This window comes from Arabidopsis lyrata (assembly GCF_000004255.2).
Source record: "Arabidopsis lyrata subsp. lyrata unplaced genomic scaffold ARALYscaffold_1, whole genome shotgun sequence".
NCBI classification, from domain to species: Eukaryota; Viridiplantae; Streptophyta; class Magnoliopsida; order Brassicales; family Brassicaceae; genus Arabidopsis; species Arabidopsis lyrata.
The window spans coordinates 13,035,657-13,052,158 of record NW_003302555.1 but is presented as its reverse complement, the minus strand read 5'-3'; the positions used below and the strand labels follow the sequence as shown (position 1 = coordinate 13,052,158).

Here is a 16,502-nt window from a genome sequence, read left to right as displayed (position 1 = left end):
ATTCTGGTACTCATTCGATATTACTCATTCAAAATCTAAATCTGGGTTTGAAAATAGTTTAACAATTATATAGTTTTGGTCCACGGCGTTAAATCGTTGAAAATAGAATTAGATAAATCTGGCTTTGATATTACTTGTCCTCGATCTAATTCTGGTACTCATTCGATATGAACTTGTCCCCAATCTAATTCTATTACTCATTCCATATGAACTTGTCCCCGATATGATTATATTACTCATTCGATCTGAACTTGTCCATGATCTACTTTTATTACTCATTCAATATGAACTTCTCCTTGATCTAATTCTATTACTTATTCGATATGAACTTATCCCCGATCTAATTCTATTACTCATTCGATCTGAACTTGTCTCCGATCTAATTATATTACTCATTCCATATGAATTTGTCCCCGATCTAATTCTATTACTCATTCCATATGAACTTGTCCTTCATCTAATTCTATTACTCATTCCATATGAACTTGTCCTTTATCTAATTCTATTACTCATTCGATATGAACTTGTCCCCGATCTAATTCTATTACTCATTCCATATGAACTTGTCCCTGATCTAGTTCTATTACCCATTCGATCTAAATTTATCCCCGAGCTTAATTTATTTTTCTCTTCATATGTCCCCGAGTATTTGTTGGATCTTGCTGAAGACCTTGAAGGATCTAACCCTACTCTATTAATATATTATTTAATTATAATTATAAGTAATTGTAAACGTACAACATTTATTGCAGCTTGGTCCCTATTCTCCAGCCAGTACCAACTTGTCCTTTTATCTGACACAGCCTTATATCACCATCAAGGGCAATTTTGTCCGTTATTTTGCATGTGGGAGAGAAATGTGGTAGATTTGGAAAGCTTTTTCAGAATGTGGTAGATTTGGAATGCCACATCTCTAAAAGTGGTAGATTTGGAAAGATTCCCTTATTATTATTATTATTATTATTATTATTATTATTATTATTATTATTATTATTATTATTATTATTATTATTATTATTATTATTATTATTATTATTATTATTATTATTATTATTATTATTATTATTATTATTATTATTATTATTATTATTATTATTATTATTATTATTATTATTATTATTATTATTATTATTATTATTATTATTATTATTATTATTATTATTATTATTATTATTATTATTATTATTATTATTATTATTATTATTATTATTATTATTATTATTATTATTATTATTATTATTATTATGTATTAGTTATTAGTTATTATTATTATTATTATTATTATTATTATTATTATTATCATCTATTATTATTATTATTATTATTCGGGACCGATCGAAGACCATACATCCCAATGTTATGGAACCTGGATTTTTAAATCTATAATTTGAAGTGTTGAATATGAAGAATCTTACCATTCTTTGATTTTATTTCTAGAGAAGATAAGCCATTAGAAAACATAAACAGAATAAGATAACCTTTTCACAAAAACAAAAGATATGGACCATATATCATATGGTGTACTAGTCCAAAAATCTATTAAAATGGCATGATCATTCTGTCGTTAAGCAACTTACCAATCAGAACAATGATTAACAAAAACGTGGAAAACCATTTTACCACACTTAACATTATACTTCCACATGCTTATGCTACTAACTAGACGTTGTACCAAGCTTGACATGTTAAATTATGCGTCAATAGTTTTAAACCAATTCTCTTATGACAGAATATAACATAGTTTAAAATAAAATAAAATAGTTTAAATCTGACTTAACACACAATGTTTTCTGACCCAACAAAAACAAAAACGATGTTCATCTTGACCTAAATATCCATTTCTCCATTTCTTGTCTTCCAAGGAAGGAGCCTGTGAGATAAGTAAATCCCAATTCTCTCATCATTTTACTGGCTCGATCATATTCGTCAAATACAACAGTGCGTCGCATCTGAAGAAAAAAAAAAAATCAACTCACATGAGAAACTTTTGTCAAGTATAATTATTATTTTATAATGAAATCAATTGAGAAAATGTTGATGATTCAACTAAACACCTGATCAAGTTTCAAACGAGCTTCGATTCTCGCCTTCTCAATGTTTCTCTTTCTCTGTTCCTGCAGATTCTGTTGAACATCTACGTTGTGATTCTCTGGCATCATCAGCAAATAAACATAAGTAGGTCTCGGTTCAGTTTCTTTACCTGAAACCACTGTTGTTGCAGATTCTCTTGAGCTTCTCTCCTCTGCCTCTCCATGTTCCTTTGTCTCGGTTTCTGAAGATCCTACCATAAATTTTTTTTGAAGAAAAAGCAAAGAGTTGAGTCAAAGGACTCAGGATCATAAGTGAATAAAACAAAGAACAAAATCAGGTTTTATTCATTTTCTTTACCCTCGCTCGCTTGGACAAGGCCAACTCCTTTCCATGGCGTCTTTGACATGTATTTTCAAATGTTTCTCTTGATGAACTCGCTCTCCAACCAGGACTTCTAGACTAAGAATCGAAATTTAAAAGAAAACGTTAAAAACCAAACAAAGAAAACTGTGTAAGAACTTAGTTTCTTTACCCTCTTCCGCATCTCAACATCTCTAGGTCTCTGTTGTAGCAGAATCTCTTGCGAGTCTTCGTCAGAGTCTTGGTGATCACGAAACTGACCCACTTCGTTTCTTCTAAATCCAGAGTCTTCTTTCTCCTGCGAAATCCGTATAAACTCTTGTTTCAGCAAAATAAGAGAGTAAGTTGTTGTTCTGTTTATCCTTACCCTCTTCTCTGGCCAGGATCTTGCCTCTGTTTTGTACCTCCTCCTCCCTGAATCATTCCTTCTCAAATCCGGAGTTCTACCCTGAGAATCAAAACATAAAAACGTTAAATCAAAATAATATGGTCATGGCTTCTCACCGTGGAGAAGAAACTCAGTTAAGTCTTTATCACATTTGAAGAAAATCGTTGCTACAAATAATATAGTATCCGCGATGAAATTACCTGACGCATAGGTTCTGCACCATCCCTTGGGTGATAAAATTGACAATTTGAGCCTCTCTTACAAGATCCTGCCTTAAAAAACTGCAACAAAATGCATATAGAAAAAGAAGTTGTTAAAGAAAACATCTTTACAAGAAAGTAAAGAACACGGTGAATCTTCCAAATCAAGTAAAGACTAAACCAGACAAGAGCAATATGTTATGCAATTCAATGCAGATTCTTGTTACATCTTTTGCTAAATTCTTCAATGCAGATTCTGATTACATCTTTTGCTAAATTCTTGTTACTTGAGGCTTAAGTCGAATGCATCACCGCAGAACAAAATCAAGGTTTTTACTCTCTATAATGCACTTATATCACAACAACCAATCGAATTAATCATATTTTGAGATAACAACTGAAATCCAAAAAAGTGTACCTTGCAATCCAGCTTATTACCAATCCTGTACGGAATCTCCTGCTTGTAGTAAAAGAAGATGTTTCAAAGTAATATGAAACGAGAAAAGTTGCAAATTATACTTAAGTCAAATAGATAGATAATGTTTTCCTTCTTACATGTAGAGGAGGATGATTGTAACAACAATCGCTTCCCCAGCCACACAGATGATTTTTTAGATAAAACGGACAATTTTCTTCACCGGGGCGAATTGGATACGCACTTAGCACCGGTTCGGATCTCCCCTGAGTTCTCTCCTCCAACATCATTGTGGATCCACTTCCTCTCGAATCAGGAGTTCTAGCCTGAGGTATCAAAGATTCAAAAGAAAACGTTAAATCAAACAAAGCATATTGTGTAAGAGTAAGACCTTAGTTTCTTTACCCTTTGCCATAATCTCGACTCTGTTTCATGGCTTCTCCTCTGCATCTCAACATTACTCACTCTCTGTTGTTGTCTCAGATAATATCGCGCGTCTGAGAATGCATCTGACTCTTGTTGATCAGGAATCTCACCCTCCTCGCTTATTCCAAAACTCAAGTCTTCTTTCTCCTGAAAAAATTCGTATTGACTCTCTTGTTTCATCATAATAATAAATAACAGAGTAAGTTTTGTTTAGATTCTTTACCATCTTCTCTGGCTCTTTTCCATGTCTCCTACCAGTTCTCTCATCAGATCTACCCCCTAATCCACTCGGCCTCAATTCCTGAGTTTGTCCCTGAGAATCAAGAGTAAAAGAAACGTTAGCCATATTTCTCGACTCTGTTTCATGAGATTGTAAGGACCAAACAAAATAAAACCCGAAACGTAAAATCAAATGAGAAATCACAGCAAGAACATCGTAAGTTGTTAGCAAAAAAATGGATCAGCACGTTAAGTTATTGTTCATTTTATTTTTTACCTTTGTTTCTTCCATGGATCTCGACTCTGTTCTTGCACAATAGCTTTTGTTATCAGTTTTTGAGCCTCCTCACTTGTCTTCTAATTGCTTATCTTCTCTAGAAATGAAATCAAATAATGGTTTGGTTCTTCACATTCAATTTGAATATCATGTTTCCATAACATTGATTAGTCGCGAGTAATAATAATAATAATAATAATAATTTCCATAACAATATTTGACTATGCAACTTTTTAGTATAGGCAACTCAGTAATTCGTTGACTGGCCTCCAAATGAGGGGGAAGCTCTCGAAACGAGGGCTCGAACCTCACTTGAGAGGAATTAATTTATTCGCTATGACCTCACCTCCAAACTAAACCCGGGTTCGAGCCTTACTTGAGAGGCATTAATTTACTCGCTATGACCTCAACCCGCAGAGATGTACGGTAATTGGCTCTATGGATCAAATGGAAGTTACCCTAATACAAGTATTTGATTTTTTGCGATCTATAAGATGTGTCCCTAGATACATCATGTACATGCATATTTAATGACGTTTCAATTTCACACGGAAAAAAGAAAAGTTTTTGCACCACTTGATTTATTTGAGTGATATTTTGGCGGGAAAAAATGTTTATAAGTGATGCTTTGGACTTTTTCTTTTTTCTTCCAACAGCTATTCTGTTACGGTTATAAAAAAAAGTATAACCAATAGCTGAGTTCCAATATACCTAAAATTATTCTGTAGTTGTGGTAGATGATAACGTAAGAAATTTAACTGCGAAGTTCCTTTTTCTTTATACCACTATGAAAATTACGAAATCATGTACATTTGAGTCAAACGCATTTTCACCAATTCTGATAGTTGAAAGTGAGAAAACGCTGATCACCTCAAACCCTAAATGTGCATCCTTTTACAGTAAAGATAGATCAGAAGCAAGCAACTAAAGGTCATGTTCTAATATGACTTCCCCTTCTAAGTCTTCTCTTTCTCCTCGGCGAAGCTGACAAGTAAAACTGTAAATCTCATACAGTATACCGACTTTTAGCATGACGATCAAGAGTCTTTGCATCCTCCTGAGAAAAATTTGGACAAGTCACAATAATGTACTTTAAGAGAACACTAAGATGTTGAATAAATAACAGAGAGGCCATAAATACATGAACTATGAATCCAATTTTCTCATTGTAACCAAGAAGTTCCTTCCACTGCTTCCCAATGCTTAGCTGCAATAACGCAGCCAACAAGATCAGTCCCAAAAGAAAAGCTTCATATAAACAAGATCCTGGCCATTTGTTAACTGAAACAAAGAAACCCAATTGCCACAAAATTAAGCCAATGAATGTATTTGGTATGAACAAAAACAAGGATTGAATTCTATGATCATGTAGTTTTTAATTATAGACGTCAGGAAATTCACTAACTACATGTCGTGTTACTGTTTCTTCAAGAACAAGCCTTTTTGATTACCACAGATATATATACATAACAACATCCATGTTTTACCTGAGCCTCCTCATTTGCAGCGTTCTTTGTCCATAGAGAGATCCTATCCCCTCTCGTTCTGAAGTTCAAAACTGTCCCACAAATCTCATCTCCTTGGTCAAATTGTTCACCAACCAACGCAAGTAGCTAAAACAAGGAGACAAGAAATATCACAAAAATGCATCAAACAACCATAATGGCCAAGGGAAAAACTACAATGAACTCCTGAAAAGTTACAACAAATACCGTGTTAAGCCAATTGGATTCTAGTGTAGCTGCTTTAGGGAAAAACATAGTCCACTTTCCTCCATTAGCACAGATAGGATCTTCCCATTTTGGTTCAATCTTATGTTTGAAGCAGTAGAGATCCGCCCCTGGAACCCACTTGGTTGGAGGATGAATGTTGTTGTAAAGACTGCATCAAGTAATCAACAAGCAGAGCTTTAAACTCATTCTGATGTATACTCCTAAGTAAAGACTACAAAACCTGAAGAAATCCAAGAAGCAACGGTGCTATCTAAGATCAAGGCACGAGAAGATTAGGCGAAATTTCATCCGTAACCATTAAACAAAAGAGATCGTAAGCAGAAATCACCAAATCCCTATTCTACTAGTTCTGCTTCAGAGCTTAGATTTTTTTCTCGGAAACCAAAGAAAACACCAATGAGATTAGCAAGAAATAGAGGTATATTCAAGATAATCTCACCTCCAGAACTCTTCGATAGTAGCGAATGTATACAAAGATCTCAAAGAGCTTCCCCATGTGACTTGATTCGATTTCGAGGAAGGATTATCGAACCAAAAGGTCCAAGAACTCTGGAAGAAGTGCGATTTCTGGATTACGGTGGTTGATTTCTTCAACGCGTAGTAGTCATTGCTCTTTTTCTCCATCGACGGACCTTCCTCGTCACCGGAGATAGCCTTAATCGCCGGAACATGCTTCTCTTGACGGCTAGGGTTCGTCGCGGTGTTAGGATCGATGTTCTGATCAGCCATTATCGCCGACGCCGAAGAATCCACAACCACCACCATTTCTGATATCTCTTTCTCTCTCGCTCGCTTGACAGTTACTTTGCCGTTCACTTTACTCCGCCGAGTCCGTTCCTAGTTGGTTCCTGATATAAAGCCCAGTATTGTTCCACTACTATAAATATGGCCCATTAAAGGCCCATACTCAAATGCGCGGGGTTACGTCATCTTATAAAATATGATCAATCTTACAAAATAAACAGAAATGTAAATTATACATTTTAACATAATAATAAACTTCCTAGTTAGTATATTTACATTCTTCCGAATCTTTCTTGATTCTTCAATAATCATGTATACATGATTTACATAATCTAGGTTACTCATCTCGACCGTTAGATGTCATCAATCTCTCAATACATTTAATACAAAAGAAACTTTATTACCAAGTAATTTATGACAATTGTTGTTATATATATGTGGGTATGCAAGTAGTCTAATAGAGGTATATACCACGCAGAGATCCTTAAAAAGTTCATTAGCTCCAATATTGTTTTTAGAGTTCAAGAAAGATGGGTTTCTTCTCGAAGCTTTTTAGTTGTTTCACGAAGCCATCTTCAAAGAAAGGTTCATGCAAGGGTGGTGTTTGTGTTATTAAGAAGCCTAAATAACTAGGATGAGTTTGCTACTATGTAGTAGTTGGGCAAAAAAGTTATTCTTATTATTGTTTTCTTTTCAATATCTATGTTTCGCTACTATGTTTTTTCTTATCTATTGGCAATTCGATTTGAAAAACAAACTTGTGACTCTTTACACCAAGAACAAAATATATATTTTTAGACTCTATTCTCTAAAAATATATATAAGTTTTAGAAAATATTGTAATGATTTGAAAAATATGTATAAATAGTTGGATTATACGACATCTGATGTAGAAACTAAATGATAGGAGCTTATATCAATAATTTAGCATACAATGTACTTAAAGAGATATAAGCAGTGTTCAAGAAATCGCTAGGCGCTAAGCGGGCGGTGATCCAGTGCCTAGCGCCTAGAACGCCTAATCGGAGCCTAGGCGATTTTTTAGGCGGTTTAGACGTTTATAACATAACACATTATAAATATGATATTATATATAAAAGTTATATAAAATATTTCTATAAAACTAAAAATTATGAAATTATAAACAAAAACTAAATAAAACATTTATTTATATTTATATTAAACAATATATGAATATTTATAACTATATATATAAATAAAACTCTAATTGAAACTAAAAAAAATACATTAAACAAGTTCTATGTAATTTTAGGCGGTCAAGGCGGTTATCTAGGCGTCGCATGAGAGCCTAGCGCCTAGTCGGGGCCTAGGCGACCGCCTAGACCGCTTTTTAGAACACTGGATATAAGCTTATAAGAGGACTTTAAATCATTAGAGCTAATATATATAGTTCAATCAGAGTCTTCCTCTTCCTCTTCTTCCTAATCCTTTGTGTGGTTTAAGATTGGGATTCTATTGTTTACAAGTCTTGGTATTTAGCACTTAATTTGCTGAATAAGTAAACTGAATATTCAAAACATATTGGGAGAATTATATGAAACTAAGGCTCTTTCTTCACAATCTCTTCAACAGCTTTCTTATATTCCTCCATCAGTTCCCTGCATGACACAAAGATTTAAGAAGACAATTATAAGTAAGAGCACCACATTCAATCTAATCAAATAAAGATGTTGTATAACAACTTGCTTACTTTCTTTGTTGAAGCAATTGCTCACTTTCTTCTAGATTTTGCTTTTGTCCATCAACATACTTGTAAAACAAGAAAACCAGTAAGCAAAAACCAAACAAACTTTGTTCTAATCCAAATATCCAAACTTTATTGTTATGTTCTACCTTATTAGTTTTAGATCCTAGGGATCTAGAAATCGAATTCAAAATCTGTTGACGCTTGTCGAAATGGCTACTCACTTCAGTCACCTGCAATTCAATTCAACATTCAAGAAACCCTAGAAATCCAAACAACCTTAAAAAGACCTTGGAAATAGAAAAACAAAGAAAACAAACCAGGGAATCAGAGTTGTGATCTCGTGTTCCAGCTTCAATCGCATCTGTTAAACTTTCCACCGACTGCGAATCCAAGACATTAACAAGGACGATGATATATTGATATTAGATCCCAAGGAGAAGAAATTGATTCATCAACTTTTTGTCTTTGTTTCTTACCGGATAGATATTAAAATGAGAAGCCAACAACTGGTGTTGCTGAGGAGTCTGCACAGACTGTTGTTGCTGCGTTGTATGGGATTGTGGCCTCTGCATCTCTTGTTGCTGATGAAACTGTAAAGTCGAAAACGATCGTCGAGGTCGATGTATAAGCAAGTGAACCTCTCTCTTGTGGCTATATATATATTAGAGATAAACATGAAGCTTTCATAATCCTAAAGAGATATATTAGACCCCTATATTTACGGGATATTGGCATATTCTAAAGAGATTTTTAAGTTATCTCGACTCTGTTGCACCCACTAGTATAGAAGAGGATCAGTTATGGTACCTGAAGATTGTCTTGAGCCACTGTCCCTTGCCTTTCAGTATTTATCTGTATTTGTTCTTGCGGATTATCGTGCCCTCGAATTTCCTACGATATTTGTTTGAAGAAAAACAAAGGACTCTTGAATCATGATCATTGAACAAAATAACAAGAAAGTCAATTTCTTTATTAATACCCCGTCCTCTAGATCTTCGAGTCTTTCTCTTGAATTAGGCTCTCCGGAATCCAGAATAGTTTTTGCCTGAGAAATGAATCCAAAAGTCTCTGTCAAATCAAGTAAAGACTAAACCATACAAGAGAATATTCCTATATCAAAGATTCTTGTTAGCTCTTAAAACAAGTTTTGTTACTTTTGCACCTTACAAATTGGGACACTAACCCTCTCAGGAAGCTCCTCTTAAGATATTCGAAAGCGGTAATAAGCCAAGAGAAAAATTTAGGGGTCAGCCAAACATAGGTCACTAAAAAATTTGTTTTAAGAGCTAAAAAATTTAGACTCAGCCAAACATAGGTCACCTTTTTTTTTTATTTCTCACCTTTGGAAGTTGAATAGGATGATTGTAACGGCAAAAGCGACACAGACCAGTTTCGACGTAAAACTGACAGTCTTTTACACTGGATATGGACTTGACTGCGTCATCCTCTCTAAAGATCATACCATCAACATTAACATCACATATCCAAACTTGAATCAACACAAATCCATACGATTCTTAAAGAGATCACAAATGATGATCATATGGATCTCTCTCAAAGATTACTAACTACCTTTGCTTTTATCGGAAGATGGAATCGACGACCCAATGGAGCTCGGTTTTTGTTCTTGAAGATTCTCATCTTCGTCTTTCTTCTCCTGAGAAAGTCGTTATCGACTCTGTTTTTCTCCGAAACAATCCGTAGTTAAAGAACAGAGCAAGTTCTTACAGTTTCTTGTTTACCTTGGGTTCTTCAATGGATCTCGACTCTATTTCATCGCTTCTTCTCTCAGCTTCTTGCTGATTCTCTCGAGCGTCTGCCATTAAAGTTGAGATTTTAAGTTCTCCTCGTATCAGTTTCTTTGGCTCTGTTTCATCAATGTCAAGAATCTTCTCTCTAATTCCGTTCTTTTGGCTTTATTTTCCGGCGGGAAACTGTTAGGACGTATTTTTCTTTATAATAGCTATTAATTATTTCTTTCGTCTAATTCTTCTTGTTTCGTTTCGATTCAACAGTTATTTTGTTAAAATATTTTGCATTAAGAGTTTCATCATTTGTTTAATCAAAATACACATTGCATTCCAAAACGATCAGTTTTATCAAATGAACTTATATAACTTTTCCACGTATAAAAATTAGGGAAGAAGAAAAAATAAATTTGAGCATACAAGAATATTGATGTGTAAATTTTTTATATGTTCAGAAATATTCATTTCTACTCAACTAACTTACATTCTAATGTAATTTATCTTTACCAACCATATTATAATTTTGCAAATGTTGAAAGCAACGAAAGCTTAACCAATATTCTCAACACATATAAGTTTCTTGCGGTCAAAGGAATCATCTGATAGTTCTCTTTCCCTCTTTTCTTAGCACTAGATGAATTCCCACTCTACGCGTGGGTTTGTTTTAAAAATTGTTAAGATAAAAATATGTTAATTGTTTTTATCGCTAATTTATGTTTATTTTTGTTTATTATTGTATAATTAATAAAATTAGACTCATAATAGTATTTGTGTTTGACAGTTGTTCTAAATACCACCACCTCAGTGATAATTCAAGTGAGTGTATATTCAATGTTGTGTATATCGATATTGTGAACTTGAGTTGTATCTGATGTTTTCATTTTTTAATTCCCGTGTAGGTTGTACATGATGATGGTTTTGTATCCTATTTATGTTCCTTGCTTCTTGGTAAACATTTACTGATGTTGTCTGAAACACATATAATCCGGTATAAGCAATGTCTGTTTGAGTATTTATAAAGTTTATAGTAGTGAAAGCTAGTAATCCCATAAACTGGGAGTGTGAATATATTTTAGTGAAATAATTTGTGCATATATTTAAAAGATAGTTACGGCTGCTTGTTCCTTGATTCAGGTCTGTGTAGCTTCTACTGTGGCCTCCATTCTGACAGTTAGAAGGTATAAAACGTTTATTCTAAAGAAATATGATGTACAGAAAGAGAGACTATGTTATTGGGTTTAGAAGCATTAAACCATCACTGAAATGGGTTCGACTCATTAATATTGCACTCTAATAGATTCTAAAACACATATGGCCCATCCGGCATGAACTATTTTGTTTACTCCATTTGACACTTATAATTAGAAGCTGATGTGTAAAAAATAAAACCTAAATCATATTAATGAAATGTTTTGATTGGAAGATTAGAAAACTGATGTGTCATCTCTAGAAGAGCCTAAAATGCTGACGTGGCAGAAAGATGAAGAGAGATAGTCTCCTTTCATATATATGATTAGACCATGCACACTGGTGATATATTATGAGTATCAGGAGCCCATAAACAATTTTTTAATGGACCAAACAATATATTTGGGCCTGATCCGTATCAGTCCACTGATACTTTTGATATCCAATATCATGTGACGTGGTATCTCCTGATTGGCCATGAAACGCGTTTTCACATTTTTTTTTTCTTTTTGAGTTTTTGTTTCTAATCTATTGCAGAAGAGAGGAAGATTGAGACGAAAATGGAGGATGTTGTGTTTGTATCGCTAGAATCGTTCGCTTAGCTCTCCGTCCAATAATTATTAAGTTTTATGAAATAAAATTTTTAAAAAAAATTTTTTCTAAGAGAATCCTACTAGAGAACCTACCATTGGACTAGAATTTTTTTTTAAAAAAAACAAAAGTTCTCATCTCACAAATCTCTAAAATTTATTTTCGATTTTGCAAATAAATTTTTTTTTATGATACTTAAACCGGTCTCACCAATGAAAACATATTTAGTACCAGTATCATAAAAAATCTCAAACAATAAACAAACATTAAAAGTAACTAGAATTTAACCCGCGGTACACCGCGTGACTATATTTTTTTAAAAAATGTAATGTTATTTTTTTAAAGATTAACTGAAGAGATATTATCTTAATTTATATTTTTAAATGTAGATATCTATCTATGTATTATTTAGTGTATGATTACTATTGTTTAGGTTTCAATTTTTGAAGTATAGATACGAAAGCATACATTTTTATAAGGGGAAAATCACATTTTTAACTCTCAAAGTGTCACTGGGTAGCACTTTAAACCTCGAAAGAATTCTTTTAACACTATAAACCACCAAAATAATTTTACTAACACTTTAAACCTCCAAACTAGTTTTCATGTTTGCACCACCATAAAATATGATGGAACAATTAATTTATGTTAGTTTAATATAAATTTATTTAATTTAATTTAAATTTTAATTAATTTTCTTATTTATTACGATTTTTTGATTATTAAGAAACGTCAAAACAAAAATAGATTCCTTTGATACGGAGAATGCTTCGTTTTCTGACAAAATTTTGACATTCTTTAGTTTTTATTATTCTATTCAAGCTTCTCTTGTACCTTATATTCTACATTATTTGGTTTATATTATTATTATACTATAAACTTCTCTTGTGCTTAAATCTAAAGTTTCAAAGATTGAATTTCGAAATTTCATGGTCGAACAGTGAGTAAACAAAGAAGGTGAAGTTTTTTTAGATTTTATTAATTGTATAATAAAATTAATTTAAATTAAAGTTTTTTTTGTTTTTATTAATTGTAATAAATAATAAAATTAATTTAAATTTAATTGAATTAAATAAATGTATACTAAACAAATAGAAATTAAATTTTCCATCATTTTTTATGGTGGGACAAACAGAAAAACTAGTTTGGATGTTTAAAGTGTTAGTTAAATTATCTTGGTGGTTTATAGTGCTAGTGAAATTCTTTCGAGGTTTAAAGTGTTACCCAGTAAAACTTTGAGGGTTAAAAATGTGTTTTTCCTTTTTTTATAAGTAACGAACTAACGATGTATGGTGAATTTTAAAATTTTGAATATTTTACTCTGCTGTATACCGTGGGTCAATTTTTTTGTAAATAAAAATTTTAAATTTTAAGTTGTATTTGTTTTGTTAATATTGAATTTTTTGGTTTGTGTTTAAGGTTGTATAATTATATTGATTGTTAATTTTAGGATTTCATCCGTGATATACCGTTCTTTATTAATATCGGCCCAAATCCGTCATCCCATATAAATCAGTCTATATTATCACGTTAGCTAAATTATTAGTGTTATAAAATCCAAGAAAATAAATTATTATTATTATTAAATCTAATAATTTTAGGATCTCACCCGTGGTATACCGTTCCTTGAATGATTTTAAATTTATACTACTAATATATATTTTGAATTAAACTAGTCTATATTATCCGTTAGCTAAATTATTAGTGTTATAAAATCTAAAAAAATAAATTATTATTATTATAAAATCCAATAATTTTAGGATCACCCATGGTATACCGTTCCTTGACTGATTTTAAATTTATACTACTAATATATATTTTAAATTTATCATATAAAGTATATGATTTTTGTATGTGAATATTTTGATTATTATAAATTAGTAGTTTTATTGCTATGCAAAATGTTAATAGAAATATTTGCTATAAATCGGTTTTATGCATATTTTGTGGAGTAAAATTCATGAATTTTTTTTTAAAGATATATGGAAAGATTGTGTAGAGATTTTTAGAAACAAATTAGGCAAAATATCGTTTGGTTAATATCTTTTAGTTAAATTTTGTAAAACTAAATAATAAATGTCAATGGCATGGACTCGTAAATAATATGGAACTCCAGGATTTATTTCATATTTGTACTTCAAAAATGTATATATAGATACTAAAAAATTGTTAATGATACTCTATGAGTACCAACTATGTGCATGCTCTTAGGATTTAGGCATTGCATCTTTAAGGAGTAAAATGACTGGGTTCCGACTTCGAGAAGAAGCAAAGCACTAGTCCGTCCCTCTAAACGAATCTCTCACAACAACATTTTTTCTTCTTGGAGGTTTCATTGAATACATTTTTTCTTTTTCTCTCTATTGTGTATATTCTGGTTGTAACTCTTTATTTCTGTGGCATAATAGATATGATTATTACATTCATTGTGAGGTGGAAGATTTTGACATGTTAGGAGTAGAAGATTGGACAGTACAAGCAGGAACAATCCGTAATCAAGGCACCCACAGTAAGTAAAACATTACACAAACAGATTTGACTACACTGTTGTTAATCACATATGTGAACTAACTTTTTTGTCAGGATTTTTTGGTAAGAACCTTAGACCATATTTGTGCTGGCACAACTCCAGCAAGTAACTTCAAACCCGTATCTCCACTACTGAAAATGAGCTTTTATCCTAGAGACTGGAAAATTTTATTAATTGATAGTGATTATTAGTTTATCGAGTATTAATCTATTAAGTTTTTTTTTGTACAAATTATTCACAAGTTAAATTTCAATTTACAATTGTGGTCACTTCTTTTCTTCACCTAATTTATTTGGATGTTGTATAACTACTAAATCATGTTCACAATCACCGTAAATTTACAATACATTTAAATATTGAAAATCAACTTAAAATTTGTTATTGTCTATATGCAGATTTAGTTCTAGTGAAATATCATTATATATCTTTAGAAAGCAGATTCTAACCAACTTTGCTGATATAATAATCACATATTCATTCATGTTAACTTATTTTTATAATATGCATGTATATATTGTTATATATTATATCCTTTAATCGTGTGGTTCTGATATGGTGATTGATTCTAATGCTATATACTTAAAAACTAGTTTAACTGTTAGAAACTGATCTCTGATATTGCAAATGCTTTTATTGCCATACAATCTAGTCCAACAAAATATGCATAATCCGTTTGGTCTATGATTAAATAATACTCATTCTGTTCTTAAAAAATTGATTTTCTAGAGATTTTACATATATTAAAAAACAATCATCGCTAGATTGGCCTTGAAACGCGTTTTCACATTTTTTTTTTCTTTTTGAGTTTTTGTTTCTAATCTATTGCAGAAGAGAGGAAGATTGAGACGAAAATGGAGGGTGTTGTGTGTGTATCGCTAGAATCGTTCGCTTAGCTCTTCGTCCAATAATTATTAAGTTTTATGAAATAAAAGTTTTAAAATTTATTTTTTCTAAGAGAATCCTACTAGAGAACCTACCATTGGACTAGAATTTTTTTTTAAAAAACGAAAGTTCTCATCTCACAAATCTCTAAAATTTATTTTCGATTTTGCAAATAATTTTTTTTTTATGATACTTAAACCGGTCTCACCAATGGAAACATATTTAGTACCAGTATCATAAAAAATCTCAAACAATAAACAAACATTAAAAGTAACTAGAATATAACCAGCGATACACCGCAGGGCTATATTGTTTTTAAAAATGTAATGTTATTTTTTTAAAGATTAACTGAAGAGGTATCATATTAATTTATATTTTTAAATATAGATATCTATCTATGTATTATTTAGTGTATGATTACTATTGTTTAGGTTTCAATTTTTGAAGTATAAATACGAAAGCATACATTTCCATCATTTTTTATGGTGGGACAAACAAAAAAGCTAGTTTGGATGTTTAAAGTGTTAGTTAAATTATCTTGGTGGTTTATAGTGCTAGTGAAATTCTTTCGAGGTTTAAAGAGCTACCCAGTAAAACTTTGAGGGTTAAAAATGTGTTTCTCCTTTTTTATAAGTAACGATGTATGGTGAATTTTAAAATTTTGAATATTTTACTCTGCGGTATACCGTGGGTCGATTTTTTTATAAATAAAAATTTTAAATTTTAAGTTGTATTTGTTTTGTTAATATTGTATGTTTTGTTTTGTGTTTAAGGTTGTATAATTGTATTTTGATTGTTAATTTTAGGATTTTATCCGTGATATACCGTTCTTTATTAATATCGATCCAAACCCATCATCCCATATAAATCCGTCTATATTATCACGTTAGCTAAATTATTAGTGTTATAAAATCCAAGAAAATAAATTATTATTATTATAAATCCAATAATTTTAGGATCTCACCCGTAGTATACCGTTCCTTGAATAATTTTAAATTTATACTACTAATATATATTTTAAATTAAACCCGTCTATATTATCCCGTTAGCTAAATTATTAGT

At 31.6% G+C, this 16,502-nt stretch overlaps 3 protein-coding genes across 4 annotated transcripts; all 3 read right to left on the bottom strand.

The window, feature by feature from the left end:
- Positions 1 to 1,442: 1,442 nt before the first annotated feature.
- LOC9326883 (putative zinc finger CCCH domain-containing protein 10) lies at positions 1,443 to 4,878 on the bottom strand. The gene is given in 8 exon segments (XM_021011584.1): positions 1,443 to 2,373; positions 2,376 to 2,490; positions 2,564 to 2,839; positions 2,980 to 3,060; positions 3,398 to 3,436; positions 3,535 to 3,720; positions 3,800 to 3,967; positions 4,044 to 4,878. Coding segments are annotated over 8 exon segments (1,080 nt in total). The 5' UTR covers positions 4,167 to 4,878; the 3' UTR covers positions 1,443 to 2,281.
- Positions 4,879 to 5,069: 191 nt separating this feature from the next.
- Positions 5,070 to 6,968, bottom strand: LOC9326882 (eukaryotic translation initiation factor 4E-2). Of its 2 annotated transcripts, XM_002890774.2 has the most exons (5): positions 6,489 to 6,946; positions 6,029 to 6,197; positions 5,804 to 5,929; positions 5,458 to 5,523; positions 5,070 to 5,373 (listed from the first exon to the last, which is right to left on the bottom strand). In XM_002890774.2, the coding sequence occupies exons 1-5, from the start codon at positions 6,812 to 6,814 to the stop codon at positions 5,323 to 5,325; spliced, it is 738 nt and encodes a 245-aa protein (XP_002890820.2). In that variant the 5' UTR covers positions 6,815 to 6,946; the 3' UTR covers positions 5,070 to 5,322. The 2 variants fall into 2 exon arrangements, with proteins under 2 accessions (XP_002890820.2, XP_020867237.1); XM_021011578.1 differs by lacking the exon at positions 5,070 to 5,373 and having other exon boundaries at positions 5,512 to 5,597; positions 6,489 to 6,968.
- Positions 6,969 to 8,080: 1,112 nt separating this feature from the next.
- Positions 8,081 to 9,290, bottom strand: LOC9326881 (mediator of RNA polymerase II transcription subunit 9). Its single transcript, XM_021011582.1, has 5 exons — positions 8,978 to 9,290; positions 8,819 to 8,881; positions 8,648 to 8,731; positions 8,505 to 8,563; positions 8,081 to 8,412 (listed from the first exon to the last, which is right to left on the bottom strand). Exons 1-5 carry the CDS (start codon positions 9,071 to 9,073, stop codon positions 8,355 to 8,357), a joined length of 360 nt encoding a protein of 119 aa, XP_020867241.1. The 5' UTR covers positions 9,074 to 9,290; the 3' UTR covers positions 8,081 to 8,354.
- Between the last annotated feature and the right edge of the window lie 7,212 nt (positions 9,291 to 16,502).

What these genes read in the sequence shown, in the direction of transcription:
- LOC9326882 (XM_002890774.2), bottom strand. Translation starts at nt 6,814, where the DNA reads ATGGTGGTGGTTGTGGATTCTTCGGCGTCGGCGATAATGGCTGATCAG. An exon ending in CTGCAAATGAGGAGGCTCAG is followed by an intron (nt 5,524 to 5,803) that starts GTAAAACATGGA and finishes GCGTTATTGCAG; the next exon opens with CTAAGCATTGGGAAGCAGTG. An exon ending in AAATTGGATTCATAGTTCAT is followed by an intron (nt 5,374 to 5,457) that starts GTATTTATGGCC and finishes AATTTTTCTCAG; the next exon opens with GAGGATGCAAAGACTCTTGA.
- LOC9326881 (XM_021011582.1), bottom strand. Translation starts at nt 9,073, where the DNA reads ATGCAGAGGCCACAATCCCATACAACGCAGCAACAACAGTCTGTGCAG. An exon ending in TAGGATCTAAAACTAATAAG is followed by an intron (nt 8,564 to 8,647) that starts GTAGAACATAAC and finishes TTGTTTTACAAG; the next exon opens with TATGTTGATGGACAAAAGCA. An exon ending in CAATTGCTTCAACAAAGAAA is followed by an intron (nt 8,413 to 8,504) that starts GTAAGCAAGTTG and finishes TGTGTCATGCAG; the next exon opens with GGAACTGATGGAGGAATATA.